The sequence below is a fragment of the Brachycentrus maculatus genome, unplaced genomic scaffold, assembly GCF_059751285.1.
Source record: "Brachycentrus maculatus isolate JH-2025_06_01 unplaced genomic scaffold, ASM5975128v1 h1tg000534l, whole genome shotgun sequence".
Taxonomy (NCBI): domain Eukaryota; kingdom Metazoa; phylum Arthropoda; class Insecta; order Trichoptera; family Brachycentridae; genus Brachycentrus; species Brachycentrus maculatus.
Window position 1 is genome coordinate 74,788 of NW_028281280.1, and position 13,361 is coordinate 88,148.

The 13,361-nt window shown below is 39.9% G+C and overlaps 1 protein-coding gene across 3 annotated transcripts in view; it reads left to right on the forward strand.

Annotated features, from left to right (window-relative positions):
* Positions 1-13,361, forward strand: part of LOC148301614 (uncharacterized) — a 59,656-nt gene that overhangs the window by 21,937 nt on the left and 24,358 nt on the right. For all 3 annotated transcript variants that reach the window (XM_088272983.1, XM_088272984.1, XM_088272985.1), the window contains one exon: positions 9,953-10,124. In XM_088272983.1, the coding sequence (XP_088129109.1) occupies positions 9,953-10,124 (172 nt within the window). The remainder of the gene's footprint in view (positions 1-9,952; positions 10,125-13,361) is intronic.

Below are 13,361 nucleotides of genomic sequence, written 5' to 3' on the forward strand. Positions count from 1 at the left end.
TCTCCGCACCCCAATGGTGCATAGGGCACTGCGTCATATAAACGCAGTGTTATCTTGATCGTTTACGCATGAAGGAAAGGTGATCAGCCCTCCGCTTCAGGTACCAGTCCAGGGTAATATTGAATAAATATGACAGTGAAAAAATCACTAATATTTATTTTACCCCCCTTGGGAATCGAACTCGGGACCTCCAGAACGGTAGCCGAGCGTGCTGACCATTACACTACGGAGGCGGACAAAATACGGACGTATAAATTAGCCAAATTAATTATTAATATTAGTATCGATGAGTGGGTACCGACCTTAACCAATATAGTACACAGCACACTTCGGACGCGTGCCCAGACTCATAACACGATCCTCCGGGTTCCGTGCTTGTCTCGCTCTTTTCGCCGCTCCTTGTAGTCGAGTAGTTGCCAGGGCGCGGTGCGAGAGGCCTTCGAGTCGAACCTATTGATTTTTCCCTCGCTCGCGACCTATGAACCTGCGAAATGTCAGATTTGTAGGTCAGCGTGTGGCGAAACGGTGCGAACGATCGATCGGCTTGTGAAAACGTTGAACGGTCGAAAGTTAAGGCCTTCTTCGTAATAATAAATTTCATTCGGCAACCGGCTGCGCTGAGAGCCGGACGTTAGGTAAAACGAAAAGAATATTTGTTTTTTTTTTTTAAATAATATATATTGAAAAAATATTTTAATATATATTATTTTAACTCCTTAGTGGTCAGGTTAGGAGTCGTAACAATCGGCGGGTATGTATGAGGAGATGCATGAACGTGGAAGAGGCGAAGAATGTTTGCAAGGACAGAGTGGTGTGGCGCTCTATTCTCTCTGCCTACCCCTGCGGGGAAGCGGCGTGATGGTTAGTTAGTTAGTTAGTTATTTTAACTCCTTACCTTTCAAGGACTGTTTTATTTTCAAAAGTTTGCACTCCGTCCGTATTTTGGGCACCAATCTGGCCCAATACGTTTGCACTCCGTCCGTATTTTGTGCACAAATCTGGCGTAATAACGTTTGAACTCTATCAATATTTTGGGCCAAATCTGTCCCAATAACATGTGCACTCCGTCCATATTTTAGGCACCAATTTGACATAATAACGTTTGCATTTCGTCCGTATTTTGGGCACCAATCTGGCCCAATACGTTTGCACTCCGTCCGTATTTTGTGCACAAATCTGGCGTAATAACGTTTGAACTCTATCAATATTTTGGGCCAAATCTGTCCCAATAACATGTGCACTCCGTCCATATTTTAGGCACCAATTTGACATAATAACGTTTGCATTTCGTCCGTATTTTGGGCACAAATCTGGCGCAATAACGTTTGCACTCCGTCCGTATTTTGGGCACAAATCTGGCGCAATAACGTGTGCACTCCGTCCGTATTTTAGGCACCAATTTGACACAATAACGCTTGCGTTTCGTCCGTATTTTGGGAACCAATCTGGCGCAATAACGTTTGAACTCTGTTCGTATTTTGGGCACTAATTTGACATAATAACGCTTGCATTTCGTCCGTATTTTGTGCACAAATCTGGCGCAATAACGTTTGCACTCCGTCCGTATTTTGGGCACCAATCTGACGCAATAACGTCCGCATTTCTTACGTATATTGTACATCTATTTGGGATAAATAACGAAGTTTTGAACATTCAGTAGCCTGTGAAGAGAGATTGAAGAATTTATAGAAAAAAAACTACCTTTTCGGGCACCCATCGACGAATGTCTGTCCCCACGACGTCATTGGCTTATGTTTTTTTCATTTCCTAATCCGGCAGATAGGAAGGAAGGCATTACGTCGGACTTTTCCGGAATGGAACCGGAAAAATCCGAAATATTTGGCCGCGGATGGTGACATAAATAGACCACCGAAAATTCTAGAAGGATATTCTGAAAAGTTATTCAATTGATTCTGACGTCATTTACGCGTCTTTTTCTGCGTTTTTCACAGTCGAATAAAGCTAGAAATTATTATTATTACTAACCATATCCGCACCCTAGGTGGAGCATATGGAGTCCTCAAACTGTCTCCAGGCTTTTCTGTCGGCTGCCAGCTCCCTTGCATCCTCCCAAGTCAGATCCGCGTCCCGAAGTTCTGACGAGAACTGCCGACGAATTGTCAGCAGTGGTCGTCCTGGGCGGCGCGAACCTGATGCCTTGTAAAAGAGGCAAGCTTGGCTCTCGGGAGGCATGCGGAGTACATGGCCAAGCCAACGGAATCGCCTTTTCTTGACGACAGTTGTGACCAAGATTTGCTGCGTCCTACGCCTTATCTCTTCATTCCTCACAAAGTCAAACCACCGCACGCCTAAGATTCTCCGCAAACACCTGTTCTCAAAGCTTAGTACACGGCTGCTCTGGGCCCTTGTAAGGTGCCAAGTTTCACAGCCGTATAAGAGAACAGGAGTAAGTGATCAAGCCCAATATGAATGATATGAATGATGGGCAGACGTTATTGTGCCAATTTGTGCCCGAAATATGGAAGAATTGCAGACGTTATTGTGCCAAATTTGTTCCCAAAGTATGGAAGAGTTGCGTACATTATTATGAAGAGAAAAAATGCCCAAAATTAGGAAGTTTTGCGGACGTTTTTATGCCAAGTATGTGCCCAAAATATGGAAGAATTGCGTTCATTGCTGTGCCAAATTTGTGCCCAAAATAATTAGTGCCAAAACCATTATTTTTTTCTTTCTTTAGTAAGCTTATATTACACTAATATAAATTATTATTCACACTTCATTTACATCACATATATATATTGACATCTTCTTACAGTAAACAAAACATTTATTTTTAAATTCTTTAAAACTATGGACGAAGTGCGGACGTTTTTATGCCAAATTTATGACCAACATACGAAGAAGTGCAGAAATACTTGTGTCAAATATGTGCCCAAAATATGGAAGGATTTCAGACATCACTGTGCCAAATTCGTGCCCAAAATATGGAAGGATTTCAGACATTATTGTGTCAAATTTGTGCCCAAAATATGGGAGAAGAGCAGACATTATTATGCCAAATTTGTGCCCAAAACATGGAAGGAATTCATACATCATTGTATCAAATTTGTGCCAAAAATATGTAAGAAGAGCAGACATTATTATGCCAAATTTGTGCCCATAATATGGAAAAGTGCAGAAATTATTATGCCAAATTTGTGCCCAAAATATAGAAAAAGAGCAAACATTATTATGCCAAATTTGTCCCCAAAACATGGAAGGATTTCATATATCAGTGTAAAATTTGTGCCCAAAATATGGAAAAGTGCAGAAATTATTATGCCAAATTTGTTCCCAAAATATGGAAAAGTGCAGAAATTACTATGCCAAATTTGTGCCCAAAATATGGAAAAGTGCAGAAATTACTATGCCAAATTTGTGCCCAAAATATGGAAAAGTGCAGAAATTACTATGCCAAATTTGTGCCCAAAATATGGAAAAGTGCAGAAATTACTATGCCAAATTTGTGCCCAAAATATGAAAAAAGAGCAGACATTATAATGCCAAAATTTGTACCTAAATATGGAAGGATTTCAGACATCATTGTGCCGAATTCGTTCCCAAAAATGGAAGGATTGCTTACATTATTGTTCCAAATAATTGGTGCCAAAACCACGGACGAAGTGCGGACGTTTTTATGTTTCTTTTTATTCAAATTCAATCAAAATTATGAGATACAAGGTGCTGGCATCGACTTAGTAAAATCGGACGTAACGTAACTCTGTAAATACATATAATACGTATGAATATCTGACCTAGATTCGATAGAAATGATTTTTTTCTTTTTTTTTCTCTAAATTTTCCATCAAAATAAAAAGTCTGTTGGACGATCGCCAAGCCGAGAGAGCGCGTCGCATTGCGTCGCCACGCGAGAACCAGATGTGTGGGCAGATCGCTCACTACCCGCTCGTAACGACCCGTTCTTACTGACCCAGATCCGGTGAACGGATCTCGAGTCTGGGAGTGCATCTCTTTCGCGAACGCCGACCCGGTTTACTGCTGATTCGCTGATACATCAATTTACGCATAACTGATTCTTCTGACTGAAATCTCGACTTGGAACCTCCGAGATGAAGACTCTCCGATCCATAACCGGAAACACATTGCGAGACCGAGTAAGAAATACCGACATCCGGAGCATGTGTAAGACGGAGGATATCGTGAGGCGGGGACGACAATGAAGGCGATACTGGAAGGAACATATAAACAGAATGTCAGATGACAGACTTCCACGTATCCCTGAAGGACGCAGACCCCCAGGCAGACCTCCAAAAAGATGGAAAGACAGCTGGGAGTCAACATCCCAAGAGCTACAAGCGGAGGCATAAACAGATCCTGAGGATCTAGAAAAAGAAGAAGATCATTCTTTTTATTCCTGGCTCCATACCAACTTATCGTCTTTTGCAGACAGATGGAGTCAGCTCTCCTCGTCCTCAGGCTGTAGGTCCTTCCGTCATATACAACGCCACCTAGGTCATACCTTGGAATCATATTATCTTCCTGCAGCATCCATGAATTCTTTAGCCTTCCTCTAGATGCCTTTCTATGGCGATTGCCTGGTTCACAATATGATCAGGTTCTCTGCGCCCTATGTGCCCATACCACCTCCAATTGCCTTTCCCCTACCTTACTATTGATGCCTGTTACAGCCAGGCTCCCACGAATGCGTCAACTCTTTATCATGTCTCCAAGGGACACTCCAGCTGACCATGTACGCATTCGCATTTCAGCAGTTACTAGTTGCCTAGAGTAGGTGTTGTACATCGTCCCGCATTTGGAGCCATAGAGGAGTGCGGGTCTGACAATTGTTTGATAGGCTTTTCCCTTAAGCTTGGCTGGTATTTTAGGGTCACAAAGGACCGTCGAGGGTCGATCCGGTACCGGCGAACGGTTCGTTCATATTATCCGGATCTTCCGAATGAACGGATCTCGTCCGCCTCCATTTTTTCATCGCTTACTACGCATATAAATAGAAATGAAAAAAATGTAAACAGCGCTTTGTACAACTTGTCAATGGTTTATTTCCGTCTCGTCTCTGAGCGGCGCGTGTCGAGATGTCCTCGCCAGATGGTGCGCTGGGCACCGCGGGATCTAGGATCTAAGGGTGGACTATGTTCAGAGGCATACATGCAGGTGACGCGGCATGATGGGGAAGGAAACGAAGGAGAGACAGCTCTTTTGTATTTTTACCCGAGTGGTGCATAGGGCACTGACGGGTTAGTTGTTGACTCGATCCTCTTTATAAGATGGTGATTTATTTTTCCCATTGACGAGAAATTTTGATAAGGGGACGCCGGACTAATAAAGTTTGGGAACCCGTGGTCTAGATATAGGAGTAGGTTGAATGCTGATGACGTAGGCGAAGGAGCTCTAGATGAAGAATCACCGCTAAATCGCTCACTCCTTTCAACAACGTCATATGTATATCATAAAACGTGATTTATCAGGAGATCGTTTTTTGAGTTTCAAAATATAATAAAATGTGTTTAAAATAAATATCAAGCCACTTATTGAACTTTTTACCGTGCAACAGATCTTTTTAGGTAAAACCTGAAGGTTTTTTCTCCATTTGAAAAATATTTAGTATATTGAAAAAAGTAATTAAACAATACCTTTTCTTCAAAATGCAAAAACAACACTTTCTGCCCTGTAGCGGGTAAATATTAAGTTAAAAATATGCCGCTCTTGCTGGGATATAGTACATTTTCTGGGCATTCCGAAAAAACATGCACAACTGAAAATTGACGATTTTTGAAATATGACGTTGTTGAAAGGAGTGAGTGATATGGCAACAGTGACACTAGATTTTTTGTTGTTGTTTAGTACCTAAATATCGTGATTAAAATTTGACATACCTCTCAGATCATGGTCTATCACTTCCTTCTTCCCAAGAAAGGACACTTTCCATTCCTCGCCATAACACATCATTCTTCAGTAATTCCTCCTCTGTCCAAGCGGCCAGACTATGGAATGAATTACCTCTCCGCGTAAACAAATGCACCTTCTCTAATAACTTTCAAGAAACGTCTGAGACATTACTATCTATCATTAGTACCCTAACTGCCCATCAAACCTCCTCCCTCTACCTCCTTCCCTAAACTCCCTTCTTCCTTTGCCCTCCTTATTATCATCAATTTGTAATTTATGTTTTTTTTAAATGTTCAAGCACTATCTACCCTCTGATTGCAAACAGCTATATATGGTATCAAACGTTTCGACCAATATCACTAGTCTGTTTTTGGTTGGTCGGAAGATATAGCTGTTTAGCAATAAGCCCGCCAATGTACTAATTTCTTTTATGTACGTGAAGTTTAAATACAATAAAGTGGCCACTTAAACCAGCCGATGACGGTCGTCAGCCCCGTAAATGCCCAGACTTCCATATTCTTCTTCATCTTTGATGAGATGTCAAAAAATAATATGAAAATAACTCCTGTAATTGGAGATAATCCAGATTTTGTGAACAAGTATTTGGACACACTCAAAATGTTGTAAATAAATTATCTGGTCAAATTATAAGCTTAATAATAAAAATGAAAATGGTATTTTCTGGCGTTTCTCATGTGTGTGATTATAATCCAGGATTCGGACCTCACATACTAATATAAGAGTTTCTGCTTAATAAAAAAGCTTCTTTACATCTCACCAATAGATGTCTCTAGTGAAGTTCTAGTGATTCAAGAACAAGGTTTCTAAATTGGTTCATATATATATATAGAACTTCCGAGAATTTGAGTAGTGTGGTTGTCAATAATGGGTAGAATTGGTGAATGTGGCCACTTAAACCAGCCGATGACGGTCGTCAGCCCCGTAAATGCCCAGACTTCCATATTCTTCTTCGTCTTTGATGAGATGTCAAAAAATAATTTGAAAATAAAATATATTGAAAATATATTTTAATAAAATAAAATATCGGAAAAAATTGTGGATTTCTTAAAAATACAATGACGATTGTCAGTTACGACTACATTGCTTAGTATACCTATGAATCATTCAGCATTGAAAGTGCTACCGCGAATTAGGCATGGGCTACGAATTGAAGGACGACTGTTTAAAAATAAATCGGTTTTTTAATTCGATCACTTGAAGTAAGCCTCTCCGATCGTATTGCGTATTTCCAGCTCAAAATTTCCGGCACAAAATTGATAACCCTATCTGTCGGTCATATTTGACATTTCGCTCACTCCTTTCAAGAACGTCATTAATAAAAAATCGCCAGTTTTCAGTTGTGCATGTTTTCGGAATGCCTAGAAAATGTACTATATCCCAGCAAAGGAGGCGTATTTTTAACTTAAAATCTTGCCTTGGCAGAAGCTCTTGGGCTTCCGACAAGAGTGGACCTATGCTTGTTCCGTGAGCGTTGCCAGATGTTTTTTTTTTTTAATGTTTTCAGCGAATAACTAACTAACTAACTAACCATCACGCCGTATCACCGCAGGGGTAGGCAGAGAGAATAGAGCGCCACACCACTCTGTCCTTGCAAACATTCTTCGCCTCTTCCACGTTCATGCATCTCCTCATACATACCCGCCGATAATTTTCAGCAAATAAATCTAAATTATCATAATTTTTTACTTCATTTATAAATAATTTAGGGGATTAGCCACGAATGTCCGTATTTTTTCGATTTCAATTTGATTTAAATAAAAAAAAATTGTGTAGTGACTACCCAACACCGGGACCAGCGTTTTTATTTTAGCACCGGAAGGGAAAGTTCTAATAAAAACACCATTCCGATCGGTAATCGTTAGTTTTCCGGTTACCGATCAGTCCCATCTCTACCGGAAAGTGCTGACATTATTATTCATACATACCTCGGCTCACCGCAGCGATAAGGAACTTATCCATTGCTGACATTCGTGTTTTTTTTATATTTATTTATCTCAACATAGACGATGAAGAGTATGGAAGTCATTTACAAAACTGTATTTCAATATATATAAATAAAAATAATAATAAAACCCTTATCCGCACCCCAATGGTGCATAGGGCACTGCGTCATATAAACGCAGTGTTATCTTGATCGTTTACACATGAAGGAAAGGTGATCAGCCCTCCGCTTCAGGTATCAGTCCAGGGTAGTATTGAATAAATATGACAGTGAAAAAAAATCACTTATATTTATTTTACCCCCTTGGGAATCGAACCCGGGACCTCCAGAACGGTAGCCGACCGTTCTGGAGGTCCCGGGTTCGATTCCCAGGGGGGCTCAAATAAATAAAAATGATTTTTTCACTGTAATATTTATTAAAAAATATTACCCTCGACTGGTACCTGAAGCGGAGGGCTGATCACCTTTCCTTCATATGTAAACGATCAAGATAACACTGCGTTCATATGAAGCAGTGCCCTATGCACCATTGGGGTGCGGATAAGGGTTTTTATATGTTATATTATATATGATTTCATGTAATTCATGGGTGAAAATTCTAGGCAAAAACACTCGCTCTTTTCGCCCTGCGTTCGTTCACACCCATATTGAACTGGATGAAAAATTAGCTAGCTACTTCAGCTGTCAATCTCGGCAGCAGGCGAGGCGCTAACTGGCGCGGGGTGCGACCCACTGACGCAACACGACGTCATCCCTACGTCCGCGTCAATGCAGGTTTTCCCCTTCAAATTGGACGCTTAAAATATCAAATAGTTTTATCAAAAATTAAAATGGACGCGTTACCAATCATATTAAACCCTTACACGCACCCCAATGGTGCACAGGGCACTGCGTCATATAAACGCAGTGTTATCTTGATCGTTTACACATGAAGGAAAGGTGATCAGCCCTCCGCTTCAGGTACCAGTCCAGGGTAATATTGAATAAATATGTCAGTGGAAAAAATCACTTATATTTATTTTACCCCTCTTGGGAATCGAACCCGGGACCTCCAGAACGGTAGCCGAGCGTGCTGACCATTACACTACAGAGGCGGACGACCAATCATATTGGACGCCTAATAATCAAATTGAACGTTTTGACTAAAATTAAATTGCGACGCCTGATAAATCAAATTAGACGTTTTTAAATAAAATTGGACGCTTTGCGAATCAAATTGGACGCTTAATAATCAATTTTAGCGTTTTGACTAAAATTAAATTGCGACGCCTGAGAAATCAAATTAGACGTTTTTGAATAAAATTGGACGCTTTCCGAATCAAATTGGACGCTTAACAATCAAATTGAACGTTTTGACTAAAATTATGACACCGTATACGGTGTTTGAAAATGATGCGGAATGCATCGAAACACGTGTCACAGTAGATTTTAAGAAATAGTGGTATGTATTTACTAAGTAAAACATTAATTAAAAGTTTTGTATTCTTCTTCGTCTATGTTGAGATGTCAAAAATGTATGAATTTTTCACACAGGTGGCGTAGTTTGCAATAAACGACTATCTATTGTGGTATTTACTTAGTAAAACGTGAATAAAAATTAAAATAATTTTATGTGATTAGTGAAATAAGGAAGGAATGCAAAGCTGAGATAAGCATTATCGATAAAATTAAGAAAGGTGTGTTGAGATGGTTTGGACATGTGGAACGAATGAGTGAGGAAAGAACGGTAAAACAAATTTATGAGGCGAATGTTAGTGGGAAAAGAAGCAGAGGAAGACCGGGAAAAACATGGCACGATCAGGTATGCCAAATACTTGAAAGTGGTCAGGTTAGGAGTCGTAACAATCGGCGGGTATGTATGAGGAGATGCATGAACGTGGAGGAGGCGAAGAATGTTTGCAAGGACAGAGTGTGTGGCGCTCTATTCTCTCTGCCTACCCTTGCGGTGAAGCGGCGTGATGGTTAGTTAGTTTTTTTTGCATGTGATTCATGAGTGAAAATTCTAGGCAAAAACATTCACTGTTGTTTTTTTAAATCAGTCTCCAAGATGTATCCGCAAACCGAGGATCTGTGATGAAAGATTCGGATACGCTTCTGACATGGACCCGTTCTGTTGCGCAGGTGACGAACGACATCAACGACTTGGATAAGGACGAAGTCAACATCATCTCGGGCGCGCTGGAGATGAGGAAGAAGACGGTGCTGGAGATCATGACCAAGATCGAGGACGTCTTCATGCTGGACTACGAGGCCGTGCTGGACTTCGAGACCGTCTCCGAGATCATGAAGTCAGGTGAGTCACCTTCCCCTCCCGATGATATGTCGCTCATTCATTTCAACAACGTCATGTATCAAAAATCGACAATTTTCGGTTGTGCATGTTTTGCATTGTTTTGGGATGGCCAGAAAATGTACTATATCCCAGCAAAAGCGGCATATTTTTAACTTAATATTTACCCGCTGCAGGGCAGAAAGTGTTGTTTCTGCATTTTGAAGAAAATGTATTGTTTAATTATTTTTTCAAAATATACTAAATATTTTTCAAACGGAGAAAAAATCATTCAGGTTTTACCTAAAAAGATCTGTTGCGCAGTAAAAAGTTCAATAAGTGGCTTGATATTTATTTTTAATACATTTTATTATATTTTTAAACTTTAAAAACGATCTCCTGAAAAATCAAGTTTTTTTTATATATGACGTTGTTGAAAGGGGTGAGCGATCTATTTACTACAACTCGACTTTTCAAATGAGAATATCAATATAAAATATAATAGATACGGGCTCACAATTTTAGTATAAATTTAAGTGATTTTTTTTACTGTTATCTTATTCAATATTACCCTGGACTGGTGCCTTAAGCGGAGGGCTGATCACCTTTCCTTTATGTATTTACTAACAAGATAACACTGCGTTTATATGATGCAGTGCCCTATGCATCATGCGGATAAGGGTTTGAATGAATGAATGAATGACATGAGGAAAGGGTGCAAGGCTGAGACGAGCACTATCCAGCAAACTAAGGAAGGCGGCTTGGGATGGTTTGGGAAGGATGAGAGTAGACTGGATGCAGTCGGGACGCCATCTCTCAGTGCGGCAAGACCATGTATGGTAGATGTTCCAATGGTGATATAAGGAAAGGGTGCAAGGCTGAGATGAGCACTATCCAGCAAACTAAGGAAGGCGGCTTGGGATGGTTTGGGAAGGATGAGAGTAGACTGGATGCAGTCGGGATGCCATCTCTCAGTGCGGCAAGACCATGTATGGTAGATGTTCCAATGGTGATATAAGGAAAGGGTGCAAGGCTGAGATGAGCACTATCCAGCAAACTAAGGAAGGCGGCTTGGGATGGTTTGGGAAGGATGAGAGTAGACTGGATGCAGTCAGCATACCATCTCCCAGTGCGGCAAGACCATGTATGGTAGATATCAAAAAAATGATACAATATTATGATCGTCTAAAAGCCATGTCTCTCTTACCGACCGGATTTCTCCAGGGTATGCTAGAAACGCCGTTAAATTTCGTAAGACTTTAGGACTTGCGATGTATCGGTGGTGACCGGTGGTCGATGGGTGGTGGGTGGACGGGTGGAGTCGAGGGGTGACGTGGAAAATGCGTATAAATTACATCAAGTCTGGCACATTCGTGCCGGCGTATTCGCCCTGATAAGCGAAGGTCAGTTTGTACTTGGGGATTTGGTCGGTGCCCGCTCCAGGGCTGCCAATAATGCCAAAACAGAATTGGTTCATGTCCTCAACCCTAGGTAACTATACATTCGTCCACGCGACGACGCCCTTCTGAGTGCAGGTCGAGTGCACTTACTTCACTGCACCCCGCATCCGCTGTGTAATGGTCAGCACGCTCGGCTACCGTTCTGGAGGTCCCGGGTTCGATTCCCAGGGGGGAGTCAAATATTTTTTTTTCTTTCATAAATACATAGATACATTCATAGATACATATTTATTTCGTATATACATTTACTATATGTATTACGGCTCTTTAGGCATGGCCTGTGTTGTGCCGAATACTAACATATTAATACAATTTTTATTTTATTTTTTAAAATTATTTTTTGTTTTATTTTTTTTTTAATTATGAGATTATATACATTACATACAAATGTAAGTGATTCTTTCACTTTAAAATTTATGTTACCCTAGGTAACTAAACATTCGTCCGCGCGACGACGCCCTTCTGGGTGCGAGTCGAGTGCACTTACTTCCCCGCACCCCGCACCCGCCAGGCTTTGTTTACGGAATAGTGATTTATTGTTGAATGTCTCTTACATTCATTCCTAATAAAACAAACATATCGCTCGCTCCTTTCAGGAACGTCATAAATCAAAAATCGTCAGTTTTCAGTTAAGTATGTTTTCGGAATGCCCAGAAATTGTACTATATCCCAGCAAAAGCGGCATATTTTTAACTTAATATTTACCCGCTACAGGGCAGAAAGTGTTGTTTTTGCATTTTGAAGAAAAGGTATTGTTTAATTACTTTTTTAAATACATTAAGTATTTTTCAAATGTAGAAAAAACCTTCAGACTTTACTTAAAAAGATCTATTGCACAGTAAAAAGTTCAATAAGCGGCTTGATATTTATTTTTAATACATTGTATTATATTTTTAAACTTTAAAAACGTTCTCCTGAAAAATCAAGTTTTTTTATTTATGACGTTCTTGAAAGGAGTGAGCGATATGTAAGTGCCATGTGACCAGTTCCTATTTTTAATAAATACTTTTGATAATTTTCACGTTTTTAATGCACCTTTGTCAGACGGAAGTAATATCGAATTGAACATACTCAACCTATAAAGTATTGTATTAGACCCGTGAAGTGTTTATAACACCCGATATAATCAATATTTTCATTCATCATTTTCTTTTGGAAAATTCGCCTTAGAAAAAACGTCATTTTCGTAAGTTGGCAATGAATGACGTCACAGAAACGATGGAGTTATTTTAATGTTGGTATCATTGCAAAATTATTGGCGGCTCTATTTGTTGATGTCTATGGTCCATCCTACCATTTATATATATATATATATATATATATATATATATATATATATATATATATATATATATATATATATATATATATATATATATATATACATTTTTTTTTTCAATTCAAAACCTTATCCGCACCCCAATGGTGCATAGGGCACTGCATTATATAAACACAGTGTTATCTTGATTGTTAACACACGAAGGAAAGGTGATCAGCCCTCCGCTTCAGGTACCAGTCCAGGGTAATATTGAATAAATATTAGAGTGAAAAAATCACTTGTATTTATTTGACCCCCCCCTGGAAATCGAACCCGGGACCTCCAGAACGGTAGCCGAGCGTGCTTACCAGTACACTTCGGAGGCGGATATGTATATATGTGTATACGAATAAATCAAAATTTACCCTATTTTAAATTTTTAAATTTAAAATTAAAATAAATTTAAAAATGCCTTTTTTTGCGACCCTACCATTGACTATACGCACCTTGTAGTCGTTCTGGGTCATTCGGTACGAGTATAGG